This window comes from Podarcis liolepis (genome assembly GCF_965112155.1).
Source record: "Podarcis liolepis genome assembly, chromosome: 10".
Taxonomy (NCBI): Eukaryota; Metazoa; Chordata; class Lepidosauria; order Squamata; family Lacertidae; genus Podarcis; species Podarcis liolepis.
The window spans coordinates 51,731,872-51,754,911 of NC_139562.1; the positions used below are offsets into that span (position 1 = coordinate 51,731,872).

Genomic DNA, 23,040 nt, shown 5'->3' on the forward strand with positions numbered 1-23,040 from the left:
TCCCCTGATATAATGCACCTTTCACTAATATAATGTATGCTGTTAAGTTTTTTGTGTGTCATTTCACTAATCTATGAATTTTATGCACACTACCGTAGCAGAATGATTTTTGTACATATTATTTGGCTGGCAAACTGCGCTTGGAAATTTGGGCAAGTGTGAATTTGGAACGATGGCTGTGTTTTGGTTCACAGATTGGTGCAAATTATGTTTTAAGTTCCGCTTTGCAAGAGAACAGAATCAAAATACGCCTTACATAATGTATGGCAGTTGTAAAATCAAAGAAAATTACATAAACACCCTAAATATGCTTTCTTATAAGTAAAGCCATTTAAGTTCATCAGTCAAGACTCACTCCTTTGTATGGTTAGGGAGGTTGTAAGCAAATATGCATATGTGACTGCAGCAACATTTCACACTATACATATCCCAGGTGACTGTTATGAACATCCAACACTGGTAAATACTTTTGCTTAGTTTTTGTTTCATTTTTGTATCTTTCTTTTTTTTAACAAATGCTAAGCGGATTGATTTGCAAAAGCAGGAACTGTGAAACAGTTTGTGTATTGAAAAGCAAGTGTTTAGGTTGAGCTACATGCTGCTCTGCCAGGATATTATACTGCGTACAACCTAAGACAACCTGCAGGAACTGTGAACTGATCCAGGCAAGTGATGCACAGGGAAAGAAAAAAACAGGATGGCAAGACAATATTGCACAGCAGTGCGCAAAGCAGCCGTGCTGTGAAAAAACGAGGGAAGGCGGACAGCAAGAGACCCTTCTGCAAACCATCACACATCCCCAGTATCGGACACTGGCTTTTGATAAAAGGATGAAAACCATGCACTCAGTCTCAGCACTCATGCAACATATTATCTACTGGCTTTGGACTAGGTCTGTCAAACAATAGGTCAGATGGAAATAAACAATTGGTGCCATGGCAGTGATGGCTTCTTGGAGTCTGGAAACTGGGTTCTTCATCCATAGTCCTGAAGGAGGGCCAGCTGGCCATTTCTTGGAGGCTCCTCCCCCTGCGTCCCAGTAAAAACATCGTGACAAAATGGAGACCAACCTGGCTGGGTCCATCCATCCATCAGCCAGACAGGGAGCAGCTGCAGAGAGCTTGCCTTGCCTCTTTCTACTAGAAAGAATACCTATAAGAACTTAGTACCTAAGAAGCAGTACCAGAGTTTGCTTTCTTCCTCCTCCTTGCCAATCCCTTTTTCCTTTTGTGTCGTGGATTGTAGACTGTACGTCTCAGGGCAGCAGCTGTCATAATTATTGTACGTTTCCCGGAAAGCATTTTTTCAGAAAGAGAACAGGGTAACCCCCGTACTTTAAATAAAGCAATAGATTTCATTAATTCACTCTAGCAGCCTCTTCCTAGCATTCCACCGTGAACTGCTTTCCAATGGCCACATCTGCTTTTTTGCTTTTTGCTTTCGAGCTGTTATTGTGAGCTTCTGTTGAATAGCTGCTGCAGTTTCTTTTCTCTTACACTTTAACACAACCTTTGGAGTCTACTAGAATTTTAAGGGGCTTCAAAATACCTTGAATTGTGGAAGGTACCCTACAAAAACAAATTCTTTTCCTCGCCTTCTATATAAACAGAAACCTATAGTTTCTTTTCCTGTAAGCTAACAATGGCTGCTGTGTCTGGCAGATGAAATGCTTTTCAAGAGACATGTCACGTGAGGGAGCCCTTTCAAAGGCATCTGAGATTTCTCAGATGCCGAAAGAAAAGCAGCCACGAGTATGCACACAGTTTACTTTAAATCAAGACATTCAGTATAAATGAGGCTCCAACTGAGACTAGATTGCACACAATGATCAGCAATACATTTGGGCTTTATATAAGCCTTCTATATAATATTCAGGTTTGAATGCTGGCAGATAAAAAAAAATTAGAAACACGTTGCTTGCAGATAAGTTACAATGCACTTGGTAATGCTGACAGACAGACCTTTTGAAAACAAAATAGTCTATTTACACTGAGGGAGTCTCTAAAGATTATCCAGTCAGATTTTGAAAGAAAACTGTTATTACCAGAAGCCTGATGTTGCTTTTCATATAGTTGGATTAGTTATCCCCTGATTACTCATGATTTCCAAGAGTATTAATTTACTGTTTTGCAGCTTTGGTTTACCTATAGCAAGGTTATAGACACACCAAATTGTTGTTGTTGTTTTTTAAAGAAAAGGCAGGATTTTGCATTGATTTTAAAAGCATTTGGGTAAGAAAAATAAAATATTAATTGAAAAGTCAAACCACCATAAAAGGCACAAGCCATCATCTGAGGCACGCCAGGGATTCTTATTTTCTTCTGCAAGAGGGGAGCTCTCTATGTTCACTTGAATATTTCCCAAAGTGTATGACACTGCATAGAACAGGAAGCTCTTGCACACGCAGGGCTCCGTTTGTTTGTTTACTGGAGCCCTGGAGTTCTCTCCAGTGGTCCATCAAAGTCAAAAGGATTTCTAGTACTGACCTCAACAGAATACAAAATAAGTGATTATACTTATGATCAGTTGTATATTCTGGAGTTTGAAACTGTGCTCCCCAAAAAACCAGAGTACTAAAGGTCAACAGCAGAAGGGATTGTTGTTGTTTTCATTTCAGGGGGCAAGAGAATGGAAAGTAAGAGAGTAGTGTATTCTCATCCTTTTTCTCTTAACCCTGTCTTTAACTTTATTGGGATGGGTAGCCTGCAGCTCTGCAAGACATCTTGTAGTAGAAAGAGACATGACTGTTGTGGGCAAGGGCATGGACACTGTAGTTACCCCACAGGGTTCAAAGTCCTATTTTCTACTGGAAAATAAGGTTTGGAGCACTAAAAATAGAAAAAGAGGAGAGTGACTTACATAAAGTTTGCATAAGCATATTTGCATACACACAGCCTGATCCCTGAGATCATACAGATTGTTGTTCCCTGTGTTACAGAGGCTTGGGTGGCGTCAACAAGAAGTCACCTATGCAGAGGCGGAGCTCGCTGTTCCGGCACCCGGAGTGGGGCACATGCTCTGCACCTGGGGGCGGGGCCATGGGGCACCCCATGGCAAGCGTCCCAGGGGGCGAGCCGCTCATGGCAGGCTGCTTCCTGGGCAGGGAGGGAGGGAGCCATGCCACTTTGCCAGCAGCCTTCCTCCCTTCCCTCTTCATTTTAACAGCTTGGGGGAGCCCCCCCCCCCAGGAAACAGCACAAGAGTGGGGGCAACTGTTAGGATATAGTTCCATTCCACCTTAAAAGGGTCATGCATGACTGTTGTGTATCACATGCCTGTTTACATCCAGCACAGCCTGCTGGGAACTTATGCTGTATGTTCCTTTTGCTATACAGTGGTGCCCCGCAAGATGAAAAACTCGCTAGACAAAAGGGTTTTGCGGTTTTTGAGCTGCTTCGCAAGACGAATTTCCCTATGGGCTTGCTTCGCAAGACGAAAACGTCTTGCTATTTGTTTCCTTTTTCTTAACACCGTTAATACAGTTGCGACTTGACTTCGAGGAGCAACTCATAGAACGCAGTGTGGTAGCCTTTTTTGAGGTTTTTGGTGATTTTTGAAGCTTTTCCAAAACTTTTCCGACACCGTGCTTCGCAAGACGAAAAAACTCGCGGAACGAATTAATTTCGTCTTGCGAGGCACCACTGTACTACTGCTTTGCTGTACACGAAGGCAAGCAGACATGTTTTCCTTTCTTCCTGAGCTATGCTGAATAAAATGCTGTTCATTTTGCTTGCACACCTCTCTGTCCGCCTCTTCACTGTGACGTGATTTACACACTCTGCTGACAGAGCGTGCACGGGTCTCTAAACGTATCTGAGGCTCGTGTCGCTGACTGACTGATGCTGTTCCACGGGAGACCAGTGATCGTCCGGAGCCAGCTAGGGGCCTGCCTGATGCCCCCTGTCTCCCCAACAGTATCCCAATAACAGGGTTATGGGCCCAGATCCATGGCAGGCTTGCCTCCTGGGCAGGGAGGGAGGGAGCCATGCTACTTTGCCAGCAGCCTTCCTCCCTTCCCTCTTCCTTTTAACAGCTCGGGGGAGGCTCCCCCCCCCCAGGAAGCAGCACGGGAGTGGGGGGCAATGGCACGCCACAGGCCCGCAACTCCCAAGCCTCCCCCAAGCTGTGAAAATGAAGGGGGAAGGCTGCATCTCCACCCCTTCTCCCGACGGCTCATGGTAGGCTTGGGAGTCACAGACGGGCTGTGTGTCAAATGTCACCCCCCTCAGTGATGACACACAGGGCGGACCGCCCCCACCCCCCTTCCTCCGCCCCTGCACCCATAGTGTGGAACACCCAATATTCGGCAGGCATCCTTCATTTTCACTTTCAGACCCTTTTGTGTGCGAGACCATGCCTTCCACTTGTGGTTGCCGCCATGCACGTCTTGCACGCACAGGGGGGAGCAGCTGGCTGCAGTTCTAGTTTTAAGTGTAATCCAGAATTAGCAAGCTAATCAGCAGGGCAGCTAGGTGGGAAATGGGGCTGCTGTCCAACCCCTTTCCATAGAGAAACAACTAAAGGGGCAGCAGCCAGGGCGGTGTGTTAAATAGCCACCCATTACCTTTGGGCTCCCTTACCCATCTTCCAAAGCAATTAAAACCTATTTTCACCAATCAGGTTTAGGTTCTTTGCTAGTAGAAACAAGCAAGCCCTGCACTGGCCAACGAGGAATGCATGCACACACAAAAGAACATTTTACTAGTTTTCTTGAAACTTTCTTTGCTTCCCTTACAATTTCTCAGATGTTTCACCTAAAAAGATGATGCTCAAATTTGCCTTGACATTTCACTTCAGGGAAAACGCAATAGCAACTTAAGAAATTGCCACTGTTAATCATGTAATTATCAGTTTCTTTTCTTTCTGCATTTCATTTTCCCTCTGATGCCATAATGGATGTGTTAATTCTTAAGGTGCTCTGTGAAAACCGTGTGACTCCTCACCTGGGAAACTGCATGAGCTGCAGCAAGGGGCTGAACCAAAACAGGCAAACAAGTTAACTTCGCAGCCTTCTTACTCAGACCCCTCTGCTTCCTCAGTTAACCCTAAAGGAGGCTGTGAAGAAGACAGGCAAAGTTCATTTGCCGCCTGCTAGAACCAGTACCCTCTGCTGCATGAACTTTATTGGCTTTCAGCACTATGCTATGCTGCAGCACTGCTCTGAAAGACACAGAAAGAGTTGCCCAACCAGTTGCCTGGGCAACTTGGGACACCACCTGTTGAGGCTGAAACGCAGTGCCAGAAGAAAGGGAGATATCTTGACATAGCCTAGGCAATCAGGCCAGAAAATTATAGCCACTTCCATTATTACACAATTTCTTCATACTTCAGAAGAGAACTAAAACATAATACACACAATATGTGTCAATTATTCTTAAATTGGGCTAAGCCAGTCAAAATTACCCTACATAATTGACAGAGCATTTCTTATTTGTTCAATCACGGGCTCAGAATGTCTCTCAGCAAGGCAAATTTAGTGGAGGACTGAAGATAAGCAATTAGTTTGACTAGCAGCAAAGCAGCCCTTGCAGCTTTTCCTTGCAAGGAGCAGCAGAGGATTTCCAGTGGCTTATATAAAACAAGATCAGCATGGCATGGCAAGGAAGCTGCCATTGGTCTCTCTCTCTCTCATTGCTCTGAGTCCACAGTCTGGCACCCTCTGGAGTACCTGCACCCACAGCGCCCCCCCCCCTTCGAAATTAGGCTCAGACTCATTTCACTTGCCCCTTCACAACTGACTCTTGCATCAGTTGATGTCATCTCTGTGGGTCCATACCATGGGTAGGCAAACTAAGGCCCGGGGGCTGGATCTGGCTCAATCAGCCTTCTAAATCCGGCCCACAGAAGGTCCGGGAATCAGCGTGTTTTTACATGAGTAGGATGTGTACTTTTATTTAAAATGCATCTCTGGGTTATTTGCGGGGCATAGGAATTCGTTCTCTCCCCCCCAAAAAAATATAGTCTGGCCCCCCACAAGGTCTGAGGGACAGTGGACCGGCACCCTGCTGAAAAAGTTTGCTGACCCCTGGTCTATACGCAACATTAAGAGACCAACCCCCAGCACTGGCACAATATGGGGGTGATAACAGGTTCTTCTTATCTTTCCTCCCCCAGAAGTCTTGGGATTAGGTCTCCTCTTCCCACACTAGGACCTCAGGGCTCTCAGCCATTCCATTTTATATTCTCCTGTGATCTGCTTCCATAGCATATAGACTGTGGCTTACACATTGATGAAGCAGGCCCCTCCAGCTAGCAGGCACACCCATCCTCAGCTCACCAGCCGGTGAGTGGTTCAATTCTGCTCAGTTTGACTGCCCAGGCACATTACCCTGCTGGGAACAGGAGCATGCAATCCAAGTGTAGTGCAGGGCTGGTTCAAAATGGCATCAAACCATTTCTGAATATAGACCCAAAGCATCTTCCTGCTCTCACGCCCAACTGGGCAGCTGTATCTTCAGAGGCATCCAAATCTGTGCTGCTTGTAATAGTTTGGTCCTCTTTTTGGACTCAAAAGGGTGTCCAAAAGTAGCCAAACAAGCCCAAACCCACACTTTGATTGTGGGAAGTGCCACACTAAATTGGTCTACAATATCTCACAATTGCCTTCCCACACTACCCCATCAAAGAGTTAGCTGAGCCTGTAAAATATATTCTAGAGGTTAAATAGCTGCTTGTGGAAGTAGGTAGGATATAAAGCCACCTGGTGACAGAGGTGAGAGCCAAACAAGGAGGAGTTGGGTTAGCTGGTTTGCACTCCTCCAATTTTTCTCTCAGTACAGGCCAGAACTCCTGCTGCCACTTCACTGCCTGATTTTCCTCTTAACAACTGCTGGAGTCCCTTGAAGGTGCTCTGCTGTGAGGTCAGTGGCTGTAAAATAAAACAATATGCTGTAATATAAATGTCAGGGAACATAATTCCCCTACACACAAACATTTTATCTGTGATTTACTTATTTAGCTTGTTTTCTGCATTTTAGTGAAAGCTCGGCTCCATCAATATCATTCTGTACATATTTATATTTATTTCAGTGTTTTGTTTCTGTCAAGGAGCTATAATAGAACTTGAAATACCAGCCTTTAAATTAAATTTGTGAAACAGAAACAGGATTTTATTTGGTCCTAGACCTAATTTGTGAGGTAATTTAAGGAAGTCTGTTTTCTCTTGATTCATTTATGGCCAATGAAGTGATATGATTTATGCTGGGTCATACTGTATTGCCAAATTGCTGTTGGGTAAATTTTGTTGACTTTATTGTTAACTGTTCAATTTGGTGCGTTTTATGTTATTATTTTATGTTGACTGTATTTTTTAAAAAAAATCAGGAGGCTAATACATGAAAAAAATAAATAAATGTCCAGTAGATTACTGTACGGGCTGTTGTGGCACAGTTTGTTTCATCTGTATATGATGAGTTGTTTTTACCAGTTAAAACAATAATCATTTGCAATACCTTCCAGAACTGTATGAAACTAGAACACAACTGGTACAGTATATTCTGTAAGGTTCTATTACAAAATACCTTGGGCCATTCTATTTTGTCTAGCATTTTACATTTGAGTCCATTTGAGTGCCACTCCCAGGTCTAAAACACTGGAAGGAATAGTCCAATGAATTTTATAATAAACCCATACAAAATTTCTTATGGCAGCCAATAAATTGAATCTATCCTGATAGATTATTTCAGACACAGGATTTGATTGCACTGAAATAGCAGTTGTCAAATAAATGTAAAATGTGCATTTGTTTTGCTTGCTCATTGATGGATATTCCATTCACTTAATGATAAAACAAATACTTCTGGGTTTTCTACAATAACCGTAGATATGAGAGAAAAAAATGTTTTTAAAGTTAAAACTGAATCAGACTAAGCACTGATAGCGGAAGAATTCCCCTGATCTCTGTAATATGATCTCCATGTTCATTTAAATGAAATATGTGAAAGCATTGAGTCAAACACTCAAAGTTGATATTCTTGATGCATTGTCATGAAAGTTTTAGGTCCTAAAACTTACCATTCTAAGATCCTATTGTATTGTACAGGTAACTAATTCAGCCTGTGAGCTGGTCAATTATAGAACAAAATTTCCCACAATGGAATTTCATCCGAGCCAAGTTCATATCATTAGTCTGACTAATCATCAGCAATGTGGGTTAAATCATATGTAATTGAACCACGATTCTCTTAGCTGTTGTTTCATTGCCTTTGAATGGCAAAATTGAACCTTCTGTTTCTCCTTGCTAACTGCTGTCCTTTAGTACTCAGCATTTTCTTCTTTGCTTAATAGCATCTTGCACTCTTGAAAACTTCATACTCTCCTGACAAATAGCTCTACTATGGCATTAACTACAGCATAAGTCAGTGTAGACAAAAATCTACATGAAAAGGAAGCCACATTCTAGTAATTTTGCAAGAGATTTTAAAATTTATTTTAGAAGATGGCAATGCAACACCTTTGGAGCAAAAAAAAAGGTGTAAATCAAGAAAATTTACTTCTGTCTGCAAGTCGGGGTAACTGAAGATATCGGAGACAGATTCTTTCATCCTGGGAATCAAAATATAGATGAAGTTTACTCTTCTCTGGAACAGAATTTCACTTTAAAATACACTCTACTTGATTCTCTAGAGAAGGTCTCAATCTACTTTTAAATGTGTATATTTTAAAATGTACTCACAGGGGACTTCCACTATCAAAGTTTCTTACAAAAACAGAGATGCTTCTCAGAGGAGTTTTTCATTTTTGTTTTAAGGGGGGGGATACCCAACCCTTCAATTATGCCTTTAAAATGAAATGGTGTCAGATTTCTGGGGACTAATTTAAATCCTTCACAGAATAACCAGATTACACAACATTAATGACAGATAGCTTTTGTTAAACCGGAATAGGAACCGGAAACTTAAACTTGTATAACATTTGTATATAACAAATTGATATTATTGTGTTGAATATATACTCCCAGCTGTTTAGAATCAATGATGAAACAGGAAGTTAATCTGTGCTGAGGCTTAGTTTTCTTTACGGTTCCAGTGAACTGCTTAGAAGGCCAGAGTTTATTTGGATGGCATTCTCTAGTGAAAAAGGGACATCAACATAATTTAGGAGACAGGATGGGAGTACAGAATAGGTTCTCCATTTTGGTCATATCTGAAATGATGACATGGACAATGTTACAGTCCTGTCTGGTCTGGTTAAAGAAGTCTCTTCTTCACTACCATAATTAAACCTTACAACTGCACCGAGTTTTATTCAGTATGAAGGAGTAGTAGTAGTTATTTCTGCTCCCTTATTTACTGCCTTACACACACACACACACACACACACACACACACACACACACACAGGTTCTCTGAGGAACTTGGTAGGAGACTGCATAACCCCAGAAAACTGGTGCTACTATTGCAAAAGCAATAAAGAACTCTGTTTGAACTAAAAAGATACCGCCCATATTCAGATAGCAGCCAAACTTCTTTTTCTGGATAACGCGGCTGAGTATTTAGTGCAGGGATGGGGACCCTCTGGTAACTCCAGATGTTGACAGACCTCAACTTCCGTCACCCAAATCAGCAAGACCAATGTCCGTAGATGATGGGAGTTGTAATCCTACAACATTGGGAAGGCTACAGGTTTCCCATCCTAATGTGATAAGAGAGCAATGCCAAACATTCAAGGATGATCCATCTGGTTAGAAGTCTAGTTAATAAGCACTGTCTTATCTTTATGGAAGTTCAAGACAGCAGTGACTAGAAGCCTGACCATTAGGGTCATGACCCCAATGGAACCTCCTTCTGAAAGAGGTTAAGAAACTGATTCTATACTCAGGGTTAGATCTAACCTGTCCCAGTGAAATCAATGTGAAAAACTAGTAATGACTTGGATTTCAATTGGATCTAAGTGCAACTGATTTAATTCAATTGGATCTAAGTTCCTCTAATTCTCAGTGGCCTGAGATTCCCAGAAGGGGTTGCAATACATTTTTTTTAAAGCAGGTGTTATCAGCTGATATGATTCTCTTTCTCTTTCCATTACGTACTGTGACCATTTACAGTTCATTTCATCTTTTTTTAATTTCCTTTTTATCACTGTATTTGAGCAATCTTACAAAACTGGCAAATTCTCCATTCTCAAGATCAAACAAGATGTGATTGGGGCAGTCATGCTTGATATTTAAGTATTTATTGTATATTTTTCTAAGGCATCTCATAATAAGCTCTCTAGATATCATACCAAACACACACAATTTTGTTGTTGGCATCAGTCTGTCTCAGAGACAATGGAGTGCACCTCTGGGGGTGAAGTCAGACCATTGAATTAGCAGCACCAAAGTGACCTCCTTGGGGCGCAAGCCTGGGCAGTGTGTGTGGAGGTCCTGGGCTGCTCACACACAAATAACCATCTCAATAAAAACAAACGTGAATAAAAAGCTACAAGAAACAAGTGAGCCAAAAGCCCCAAATACCAAACTAGCACAATAAAATACCACATGCAGCACAGAAATGAAAACAGCTACAAAACAGACTTAAACAAGATCTTAAAAAGGCATGGGGAAACAAAAATGCTAGACTTAGCTTGGTACTGAGAAGACAACAATGCAGGCAACCAGACAAACTTCCCCAGGGAGAACATTCCTAGCTGGGAGACCACCACCAAAAAGGCCCTCTCATGATAAACCACTGAGCTACAGATGGGCATGTAGTGAAGGACTTCAGTAGATAACCTTAAGCCAGTGTTAGCCAACATGGTTCCGTCCAAATGTTGCTGAACTGCTGATCATGCTGGCTGGGGCTTATGGAAATTTGAGTACAACATCTTCTGGTGGGCAACAGGTTGACTAACCCTGTCTTAAGGCATATAGGAAAAGGCATTTCCTTAGGTTCTGAAGTCCCAAGCTATGTAGGTCTATATAGGTCAGAAGCAGCATCTTGAATTGGGCTCAGAAACAGATTAGAAACAAACACTGGTGAGAAAGGGCTGAGTCCAAAGTATAAGGTTCTTTTTTCCTACCCTTGCTCTGACCGTGGAAGTGGTGTAGACTGGGAGTAAAGTGACTGAAGCAAATGAGCATGGGGTGTTAATGGGGCTGCCATATGTCTGGAATTTTCCAGATATATCCAGGATTCGTCTGTTGGAAATAGCGTCTGGGTGGAATTTCAGAAAATAGGTGAAAATGGCCAGGAAAACCCAGCCGAATGGCAACCCATATCAGAAGTGGGCTTTTGTGTGTGTGTGTGAATTCCCTTTTTTAAAAAAAAGCTCACAAACTTAAACAACTTTTTTGTCCGGATTTTCATGTTGTGAAATATGGCAACCCTAAGTAAAGGGAGGCTTCAATTCCCCATGTGCCCACCTCTTTGGAGATGAACTGTATATTAGCCCCATCTTATCAGTGAACAGGGAAGATTCAAAATTACAAAAAGGTGTTGGCCCCACCAGTTTGTTTGGCCCTCAGTTTTCCCTAGAGTTAGAACCTGTTTAGGATGCAGTTATTCAACAGCGATCAGGAAGCAAGAGAATAATATATTAAATACTGCTGAAATTGTGACGCACACTTCCTTAAGTTACTAAATTCGTAGAGCAGTTGGCACCATTGAAAGCATGTTTTGTGAAACAATTCCAGCATTGCAAATCTTTCTCGGCAAATTCCACACCTCTGAAATAATACCATTTCTTGTGTAGCCACGTGTGTGGGTGAGAGAGATATCCCAGGAAAGGGGGGGGGACCCAACAAAAGAGTGTTTTATAAAGCAGCCCCGTGTTCTTTGGTATTTAAATTATACTAGCTAGCCATGGTATCACACATTTAGGCATAACAGTGGTTCGGAGAGGCAAAATAGATATGGAGAACCTGAAAACATGTGCATAGCCTAGAGAAAAAGAGATTAATAGGGACATGCTCTGAAATATTTTCAAAGCTGCTAGAATGAAAAAGGAGAGCAATTGCTCAGAGTCATTTGGATTGGGAAAAGCAGAACCATGACAGAGAGCTATAACACCATAAATCTGAGTACTTACAACCACTATAGAAGTAGTACTATTTTATTTTTTAAAAGATTAGGCTAAATATTTTCTATAGAAGACCACCTGGATTTTTGCAAAAAGAACTCAACTATTGAACGTGAGTTAGCTTGGAAGAAAAGTGAGACGGGTTAATTAGAATACTTTGTTTTCTGACAACACCAGAATTTCCAGATCAGAAAGACACAACCAAGGAGGGGCAGCTCTATCAATGCTGGTTCTTCTTGGGATTTCATTCCTCCCGGCTGCAGGATGTGTGATTGTTTTCATCACATGTCTGTGTTGACATTCCATACTGTTGGAGTCATGTGAACGGAAGTTCAGTTACACTGTTCCGTTATGTTGTACTTTTGCTTTTCTTCTCTCTTGGAGATGAAGAAGGAGAGAGGAGCCATGATTTCCTTTGTTCTGTTTCGTACATAATAAAGTAGCTTAAAAATCCACACCTCCAATGCCTAGCTTCTGCTTGGACTCTGCTTTTGTACTGCGTGCACATATATTTGGATGTGTGTCGCAGAAGCATGTCGGGAAAGAAGAGTGATGGATCTTCCCAAGGGTCACTTGTGGGGGAAAACGCTCCTGCCTGACGTTCTCTAGTTGGTGCAAGAAGCCCAGCGAGGTCTCTCTCTGTGTACCCAGGCACCAACAGTTCTCTCAATTTCTCATTTTCCAATTTTAAATTCAGTTTGCTACATTTTCAAGTCAGTTGTTTTATTATTATTTTTTAAGTACTCATGAAAATTCACCAGCATTTTGGGTGGAATTTTTCTTGGGATGCACATCATTATTATGAACAATTTTATTTGTCTGTGCCACAACAGCAATGGGAATAGTACGTCATTGTTTATGTAATTTTGGCTGATATGCACACTTTTGATAAAACATATTTTCCCTAATATTTAAACTCTCCATATTATAATGCATTTTGTATGTCATTTCCCATGAATATATGCATTTTTATGTACACTTTACCTTATATGCATTTTTATAGACATAACTTGGCTGAAGAACTGCATTGCAAAATTCAGAAAATACTTTTGGAGAATGACTGTTTCAGTCTGTGTATTATTTTGAAAAGTGTGAACTAGTTGAATCTGCCTTTAAAGGCAAACAATCAAATTTCTCTCGTATCCCTAGCAGTGACCTAACCATTCTGAAGCCTCAACCATTTTGAAATGAATTAATGTGCTGCTAACATAACTTAAAGTTTTGTATGTATACTCTTTTGCAGAAAACAGCAGGAAGATAGCATGCATTTTCATAAAGTAAGGATGGCAAAGATAATCTCATACATAGTGTTTTTAGATATAGCTCTGAGAAAGGGTTTCAACATGATGTACCTTTTAGCTTTGCGAAATGCAGCTGAATTTCTGATGCTTAAGGAAGGTTAACTTGAGAATCGACGGTAATAAAATTATATGATATAAGTGTGTCAAAGAGCCAAGATGTAGCAAAAAGATTTTTTATGAGAGTTGGAAGGGCCAAAGGCCAATGTAAGAAAAAAGAATTTATGTAGCATTCCAAGAATAAAAGCTGCTTGAATGAGAGAGGTTACCAGTTAGGACATTGGAAAAACTTGCCAATTTCAACTAATTAGTAGCAAAGTTAGCACCAGAAATTATCTGGCAAGATTATTTTTCCAAGCCAAACTGAGAAGTAGAAAAAATTATCAAGCTGTCTTTACCACCTCCGTCACCTACAAAAGCCATTCTGTGACACCACCAATCAAAACTCCATTATTCAAATGCCCTTGTATTTGTGTATTTTTAAAAATTCTTATCTGCTCCTGAGTTTTAAACCTTTATTTTAACATACAGTTAAGAAAAAGTTTTTAAAAGGTGAAGAGGTTCACAGCACCATGCAAAGGAACAGCAACGATGCCTCTGCTCAACAGGCTGTCAGGCAGGAAGAAGAGTCATGGTATTGGGCCTACTATCTCACCGCTGGAGGTCAGGTAACTCTCTGGCTTTTTTGTGCCATTTCCCACCCTGCCTGCCTCTATTTGCTGCCTATTGCTGCACCCCACTGGCAGCTGTGGATCACTCTGGGCCAGTCCAACCCAACTCACAGCAGTCTGTATGTAAGGTAAAAGGTAAAGCTAAAGGACCTCTGAACGGTTAAGTCCAGTCAAAGGCGACTATGGGGTTGCAGTGCTCATCTCACTTTCAGGCTGAGGGAGCCGACGTTTGTCCACAGACAGCTTCCCGGGTCATGTGGCCAGCAGGACTAAACCACTTCTGGGGAAACGGGACACTGTGACGGAAACTAGAGTTTACCTTCCCGCCACAGTGGTACCTATTTATCTACTTGCACTGGTGTGCTTTCAAACTGCTAGGTTGGCAGGAGCTGGGACAGAGCAACGGGAGCTCACACCGTCATGGGCATTCGAACCACCAACTTTCTGATCGGCAAGCCCATGCGGCTCAGTGGTTTAGACCACAGCATCACCCACATCCCTCATACTGTAGGTGTATGACCCCGGCTCATCCAAATCCCTGCAAACATGCCTGATTTGGGTAAAGCCTCAGACAAATCTGGTGCACAGCCCTAGCTAGCAGCCTCAGAAACCAGAAATAACAGTTCCGACTTTTCTGGTGAAGAGTGTGAATCACTTGCCACCAGTGGCTGTTAGCTCTCCTAAAAGTCCCCAATGGAGAAGGCAGTGGACACGGTCAGTGGCCATCCAGAAATAGCAGAGCGCCATCCCTTTAAATTCATTGCGACTTCACTTGATTGGCAGGGCTCTTCTATTCATAAGGCCCTGCTTTGGTTACGATAGCTCAGATCGATATGTGCGTCTTCTCTGCAGGTTCTCCCAGGTCCTGCCACTGCCACCTGGAACAGCCTTTTTCACTTCTGGACAGCTCGTGCTTAATCCTGCAAGATTTGCGTAGTGCCTTTTGGGATCACAGTCTGGGCAGAGCAGGAAATCTATAAGCAGAGCTAACCATTTAGGCGCTCCAGCAATTTCACACACTCCTTAATGAGACGGCTCTGCACTAAACCCTTCGAATAAGTGAATGCCTTCAGCCTGCGATGCACATTTAGATATTCACAGAATGCCGTGTTCTACACGCTACGATCTGTGATGACCATTGCAAGAAGCTCTCCAACGCTTGATACATTCTCGATCTCTTTTGTTTACTCCTCGTGGATTTGTTTGCCGTGTACATATCCATTCTGTGCAGCTTTGAGACTGTGCGTTCTTCAAAAGCTACAAGCTACATGGAAAAACATTGCCTGTGTGTTTCACATATCCTCCCATTTAGGGAGCAGATTTTATCTCTCTAGCTAGCTCCTTCTGGCATGATTTGATTGGGCCAGATGGAAAATTACCTCAACTCAGAGATTTCAACACAATAAATCATACGAGCCTTCCTTTCCTCTAAGTAAAATGTAGGCAAAAGAAAGTTGCTCCCGATGACAAGTACTACTATGTAAACTTTATGAACTGGTGCCCAAGTTGACTCATTTTCTTCTTTCCTCCTCATCCTTCCCCCACCCCACCTTCATATCAGGTCTTCTACATTCTAAGCCTGTGGGCAAGGACTGTCTTGTTTTTATTGATTTTTATGCAAGCAGCTCCAGGAGCTTTCTGAAATGTTTAAAATAAATAAAATCAGGCACACAACTTCCTCTCTTGCTTTGACTGGCCAATGGTGATGGTATGTCAACAGTTTTCCTCCCTGGCCCAATTAAGATGCAAGGGAACGAGGTTTTGAATCGACGTGCACAACTGATTGTGCCTTCTCGATAAGAGAGTTCCCCTGTTGTATGATAGTTTTAGAGCACTGTCCATCGCACATTGCTTGGCAACCAGAAGATCCCAGGCCTCGAATCCCAAAAGATAACCTTAGATGCGGGGAAGTGGAGGTGGGGGTTGTCTTTGAACCTGGAAAGCTCCCATAAGCAAAGAGCCCTACACTGGATGGAGCAATTCCCTGATTCCATACAAGGAACCTTTATATATTCCAAATAAATCATATATGACTCCATATAAGGCAGCTTTCGATGTTCAGATTGTGCCGGGGGGTGTGAGTTCACTGATGAGCTGTCCATAAGTGACAAAGATCGGAAACCTAACAGTTGATGTGTGCAAACAAGGTGAATATGACTAATAAAGTTTCTTTGTACATTTATGAAAGCAGAACAGGGATGAGGTTGCCTGGTTTCTCCAATCCATAGCAGTCCCCAACCCATTCCGCAGCATCCTCTACACTGTTCTGAAGGATCCCCCTGCCAACTGAAACAGATTTTGACCCAGTGGATCAAAGGCCATTCCGGAAATGGAAGGGCATAAAGGGAGTCCATCCATATTCTGCAATTCAGGATGCAATCATTTTTCACTAAATCACTTTTCCATGAGTTTTACCTGAAAGCAAGATTTCATTTTAGTTTTGTTTCTGCTATTTAATTTTTGCATGCCCACCAGTCCCTTTTAAATTTAAATAAAATTATGCACACTTCTTTTTTTGGACTCTGAGTATATTACTGTTTTCCAGGTGTATTCTGGTTAAAGTAACACTGAATCTAATCTGAAATGCAGTTGTGGATAAGATGAAGAGGGATTTATATTTTCTGTTTAGCATTAGAGTGCAGAGGGATAAATAGCTCTCAAATTTCCACAATAAGACAACGCATCAAGGATATTTACATTCCACATTATTGTATGTTATAGCTTCCAAGATCTGTGAAGAAACGTAATCAGTAATTCTTCCCCTTCAACAATCCCTTGGGGCCCCTTAAGCCTTCTCTGGAAGAGGTCAGAGACATACCAGAAAAGTTCGCCAAAGGGTCTAATGATCTCTTGGCTAGAATTGCTCTTATTCTTTTCTCAACACCAGTCAGATTTCTATTCTCTTTGTTATTAGTTTTTATCTCTCTTTTGTTTGGTAGCCTTTATTTCTGTGGCACATGGGAGGCTGCCAAACTGGGTCTTTCACCAGGGTGAAATAAAGCCTAGTTTCACCCCTGGTTGAAGTTCATACATATACAGCTAGCCTACCTGGCTCATCAGGTTTGCCAACTTTCATAGCCTTGCAGTAAACCACTTGCCAGGGCAAACTGTTATTACTCCAGGAGGAAAGATTCTCCATTATTTAAATGCCCTTATGGCACATTAGTTCATGTGCTCAAGCACAGTATTTTAGTGAGCAACTTGACTAGTGGCAATGTAACCACACGAAACATGGTTTACATTGCCAATTTCAGCTGAGATAGCCACATACCTTCAGATGAATTATGTCTAGAACATGTAACACAATAGGGTCCTCTTCACACATTAGTTGCACATAGAGGCCAAGCCTATTGAAAGGACTCAGCCAGGGCTACACAGATAACCCCACTCTCAAAGTTGAATTTTTCATCCTGCTCCATCCATTGCCACTACTATCACATTGAGAGTAATATTGGCAGCAAGGAGTCTTCTCTATGGAGGTTACCTATGGAATTCAGAACCCTGATGAATAAATAAAGTACCACACTGCAGATATTATTTTCAACACAAAAAGGGGCAGGAGGAATTCATATTGAAAGATGGGGCTAAGTACACATACATGAGGCCCCTTTAAACAGGCTTGGCCTCAAATTCCTCATGAATGTGAGACATTTCTTTTGCAAATTTAAGTTATGCGAAAAACCTCTAAAATAGAAAAATCAACTCCAAAATCTAGAATTCATCAACACACACACCCAAAGGGTTTTTTTAATGAATTTTATTACTTCCTCAGAGTTCAGTTCATAAAACAGATTAAGGTTTACTTTGACCTACTTCAACAGAACCAATATAGTCTCAGTACACCAGTGCAAATAGTTTGGAGACTGCACTGGTAATTTGACTGTCTGAGAGCAATTCCATAATAACATAGCAAACAAAACTACAGACAACGATGTCAGTGAAATTTGAGTTTCGGGTCAACTTTCATAAAGCACCTGTGGACTCTGTGCTTGGAGAATGTATAAAGTGTGCAATAGTGATAGCTAAAGAGGTGAATTTTCTCTATGAGACCTCATATTTGACTTCATCTAAAGTACTGTGTCCACCTCTGGAGGCTACGTTTTAAGAAGGCCATAGAGTCTGTATATTACAAAAAGAGGGTTTAGAAGAGGGCAATGAAGATCATCCACAGTTTGGAAAACAACTCTTCTGTGGAAAGTTTGGAGGAACTGAGTATGTTTATCCTGGAGAAGAAATGAATGAGGGGCGGGGGACATTGTAATTTTCTCCAAATACATGAAGGATTATGACACTGGGGAGAGCAAAGACTGATTCTTTGCTGCCACACACGATGAGATTCAATGAGCTAAAGTTACAGCAAGGTAGATTTTGATTGCATACCAGGAGAAACGTCTCAATATTGAGAGCAGTTTGACAAATGAATGAATTACCTGATGTGGTTCTGGGCTTTGCACCACTGAATGTCTTCAAAGAAAGGCTGAAAAGCCATTCATTGGGTATGCTCTAGTCTGGATTTCCTAGTTTTGCCATATTTCCACCTACCGTGTGGTACTGCAATTCTAACACTTACATCCACATCTAAAGTGATACCTATTACAAACACTTTCTGCATCCATTCAGTTGCATGGTTCGCACAATAGGCTAAGCTAAGCCTGGGTTCAGTGCATGCTCTGGGAGAGAAACTTGCAGCCACTTCAGTCCTTATGGCTGCCATGCTAAACTAAGCCAAGGCAAAAGCAAACCTACAAAAACCTCAGTAAAATTGTGCTTTATTAGTTTTCCAGTTAAACTACACTGTAATATTGTTTCCTAAAACCTGCTAGAAGCATGGGTTAATTTAAAGAAAAGTACTATACAAATGGAAGCAAAATCACTCAACATATAATTTTCCACTTTTAAGAAAAGGAATGGGGAGCCATAAGTTCTTTTAATGGTTATTGGTTGTAGTTCAGTATAGGGTGGTTTTTTTAAAAAAAAAAAAAGTCATTATAAATAGCTTCGATGGCTTGTTTAAAAATCTAGATTAAACCAGGCAATATCAAAGTAACAGCATTACAGTACATTTGCTCCTTTGCACAGAACAAAGCTATTCTCTGAATAATAAAATACACTAAGCCTGCTTTTCTTAATTCAGTCTAGCGCTGCAAAGTAATTAACAGTTATATTTGTAGCTGCCCAGTTATATTTTTCAGAGGTTCCTGTTTTTAGTGCATCACACTTTCTATTGCATCATTCTGAATCCTAGTTTTGTTTGTTTTTTTAACAACCACAACATTCTATCATCCACCTATCTAGAAAAAGAAAGAGGTAAAAGGGGGGAGGAGACCAATACTGGCTAGAGTCTGACTTGTATTCCTTTCATTGAGATGTGAAGGCCGAGGGGGTGAAGGGGGAAGGACATGGGTGTGTAATTTCCTCTGATTTTTCTTTTCTGGGCCCTCACATCTGTATCTTCCCATTGTATAACATTACTATAGTACTCCACTTTTGTTTCAAAGAATGCAAATATCCATCATGATTCTTGAAAATAACTATTTTTTTAATTCTGATCCTATAATAATTAAGCCCAAACATTACAGTATTAAATACTTTTTAAGTAGGTAAAAATGGGGACTTAGCATATGCCACTTACATTGTTTAGAATGCACACACAGTCTTAATACCAGGAAACTTCATTTTTACATCCCAAAAATGTAAACTATAAAGGTAAAGGGACCCCTGATCATTTTTTTAACCATTTCAATCTGTGTCCCATGAAGCTCATTATGCTTGTCTACAAGTTTAAGCACTGTGAGAGTTGGAACTTAACTGGTTAAGTTGTTCCCATGATGCCTCAGCATTCTGACGTCACTTTTTGGAAGCTCGGGAGGAGCTTGAGGCAAAGATTGCCAGTCCCACTCTGTGTTCCGTGGGGAACAGACGTAGCCTGTAATGGCGGAGAGGAGCCCAGGAAATCCCTGGGGGGAAATGTTGGAATAAAGAGCTGTAAATAGACAAACCGGTGCTGTGTGTGTTTGTCTGGGAAGCTGAATCAAGCTGGTGACAGTTTTACACCGCTGTGCGAAGCTCTGCTGAGTCGTGACGAAGAGCCAGAGGGGAAGCGTGCCGGGCCTGCCGAAGCTGCCATAAAGAGCTAATTGCCGATAGTAAATCAATTAGCACGTCACGGACTAATCAAAACACCTACAGGTTATGGATGACCCTAAATTACCGCTTGTAAACCTGTCACTAGAGGCTGCCGGAATGCTTTGAAGTTGTGTTCGGATGGCAGTGGAGTTGGCGAAAGCGGAGGTCTGTATCTGAGGCAAGCAGCTAGCTGAAAGATGCAAAGGTTTGCCTGTGCTGAATGCAGAAGTGCTGAGAACAGCGGAAATCGTTTCTCCACGCAGCAGGAGCCGGAAGAGCTGGTGTTTTTGTGAGTACAGCTTGGGGCCCCTTGGGAGAACGGAAGAGGATGGCAGGCTGCCAGGTCTTGGAGGACTGTGGGAGGCTCACTTTAAGAAGTTGGGCAACCTGGCTGCTGATCTGAAGTCTACTGTTCTGGGTGCCAGGAAGCCAGAGGCCGTTCAGCGCTCCAGGGTGTTTGTGAGGCTGGAGGCGGAAAGCAAGGGCCGGGAGATGGCTGCTTCAGAACAGAAAGACAAGATGGCGCTGATCACCTACGTGAGAGCCGGTGCACAGCTGGGAAAGGCTGTGGGCCCCAGAAGGGGGGGGCAAAGGGGACTATTGGCACTTGGAAATGTACTGCTGCAGTTGCTGTGAAGCTTCAGCAGGAGGCCAGAGCCCTGGAGAAGGACTACAAAAGCCTAAAGATGGCTGGAGCCCCTGTCCCTGATGCTTTAGCCACAAGGAGTGCTGCTGAGCTGGTCGGGGGGGCGGAAGGTTTCCAAAGGCACGTTTAAAGTTTTCCACTGTACGTGCTGGAATGAAGTGGAGGTTCAAAGGGGGCGGAGCTGGCAAGAAGTGCTTTTCCGGAAGAAGGAGAAGGAGGCCAGCTGGGAGGAGCCCCGGAGCAGTATTTTTCCACTAGAGTTCGTCATTGCCAGGCTTCAAGGCCAGCCATCTGCTGCAGCGGGAGATAAGGCCTGCAGAGTTGTCTGGGAGCTCTGAGATAAGTCCAGTCTTCAGAGCAACGCAGGATGTTGCGGTTTTTCGGACGTTGCCAAGGACAGACGGAGGCAGCGGGACGTTTGTTGCTTCTATGGCAACTGTGAGAAACAACTCCAGCCAGGACACGATGACACGCTGGGTGTTTTGGTTTCTGCTATCAGGCAGCACCTGATAGGCAAGCTGCGGAACTGCAGGGCTGTTTTTAACAGGAACAATTGTTTTATTGGCTAACGTGTTTTTCTCTCCTTCACAGGAGGAGCTAGAGATCTGCGTTGTGCCGGGACTGAATAGTTGTCGGTTATCTGTATCTGCTCTAACGAAGCAGGGGTTCAAAAATGTGCTTTGAAAATGACACCTGTTCCATTTTCAGAGGGGGGCGACAACGAGTCAACATGGCGAAGAGCAAGAACAACGTCTTTGTTCTGGAGTCACCTATGGAGGGTGGTGGGAATGCTGAAAAAGCACAGGTGCAGTGTGCTAAGGTTCCCAGTCATGTGCAAAAGTTGCACAGGTGCACAAAAGGGTACAAGCTCCGGAAATGTGGGAGGAGGTCCCAAGGGTGCAGGGCATGCAAAGGTGCAAAGGTGCTTGGTTCTCCCGGGTTTGGGAGAGTAACCAAAGAGCCCTTTGAGCTTGTTCACACAGATCTGTCAGGACCCATGAGGTCTGAGAGTCTGGGTGGGGCCAGGTATGTGCTGTCGCTGACAGGTAACCACAGCCAGGTTGGCTGGAGTTTCTCTCTCAAATCACAGGGGGAGGTGGCGCAACTGATCCAGGATTGGGTTGCGGAGGTGGAACTAAGGTTCTCCACCAGGGTGCAAGGGTTCAAGAGCGACCAAGGGTCACAGTTTACTGGGTCTGCTCTGGAGGAACTTTTCAAGGAAAAGGGAATACGTCACCAGGTGACGGATACAAAGTCTTCTCAAGGGAGAAGGGAGGCTGTGGCTGAACCCAGTGATGGGGATAAGGTCCAGAATCAGGGTTCAGATCCCGGTGATGGGGACCAAATCCAGAATCAGGGTTCAGGGCAGGTTTGGGCATCTCCAAGGGTTGTGAAAGGAATGTCCAGGTGTGAGGCTTCATCTCCGGTAATGGAGAAAGCTCACGGAAGGGTTGTCAAGTCAGAGGGGGAAGAGTCTGACGGAGAAGACACAACTGCTGGCCCTAATGGGTCAGTAGGGTATCAGGTCACAGGTGCGTGGAAAAGTGTCGCACAGTGTGATTCTGGGAGTGTTGAAGGGGTTCAACAGGTGCCTGGGAAAGGTGCCGGGAAGGGGCACAAGGCAAAGGGGAAGGTGTTGAACTCAGAGGGTCTTGTCAGAAGGTGATGCAAGAGGGGGTGTGAGAGTTGGAACTTAACTGGTTAAGTTGTTCCCATGATGCCTCAGCATTCTGACGTCACTTTTTGGAAGCTCGGGAGGAGCTTGAGGCAAAGATTGCCAGTCCCACTCTGTGTTCCGTGGGGAACAGACGTAGCCTGTAATGGCGGAGAGGAGCCCAGGAAATCCCTGGGGGGAAATGTTGGAATAAAGAGCTGTAAATAGACAAACCGGAGCTGTGTGTGTTTGTCTGGGAAGCTGAATCAAGCTGGTGACAGTTTTACACCGCTGTGCGAAGCTCTGATGAGTCGTGACGAAGAGCCAGAGGGGAAGCGTGCCGGGCCTGCCGAAGCTGCCATAAAGAGCTAATTGCCGATAGTAAATCAATTAGCACGTCACGGACTAATCAAAACACCTACAAGCACATCTGGCTTTATCTACATTATGGAAGCTCTTTGGCTAAAATTGACAGCAGAGCGTGAAGGTCAGTAGATTATGGCCTTAAACGCAATCCATCTTCCAAAGATAGTATTTATACATGCTGTTTCATGGGGAAATGCATTAGTACCCCAAAATCAGAGTTTTGACATAGATAACATTTTGCACTTGAGTGACCTTTGTTATAAGAAAAATAGGAGACAG

General features: G+C 42.9%; 1 protein-coding gene across 2 annotated transcripts in view; it reads right to left on the reverse strand.

The window, feature by feature from the left end:
- Positions 1-23,040, reverse strand: part of IMMP2L (inner mitochondrial membrane peptidase subunit 2) — a 456,338-nt gene that overhangs the window by 71,676 nt on the left and 361,622 nt on the right. The window contains exon 6 of one of the 2 annotated variants that reach the window (XM_083463860.1): positions 8,414-8,544. The exons of the other annotated variant lie outside the window; for it this stretch is intronic. Within the exon in view, the coding sequence (XP_083319986.1) occupies positions 8,479-8,544 (66 nt within the window). The 3' untranslated portion in view covers positions 8,414-8,478. Of the gene's footprint in view, positions 1-8,413; positions 8,545-23,040 lie in introns of those variants that run through there. 2 annotated transcript variants of the gene reach the window in all.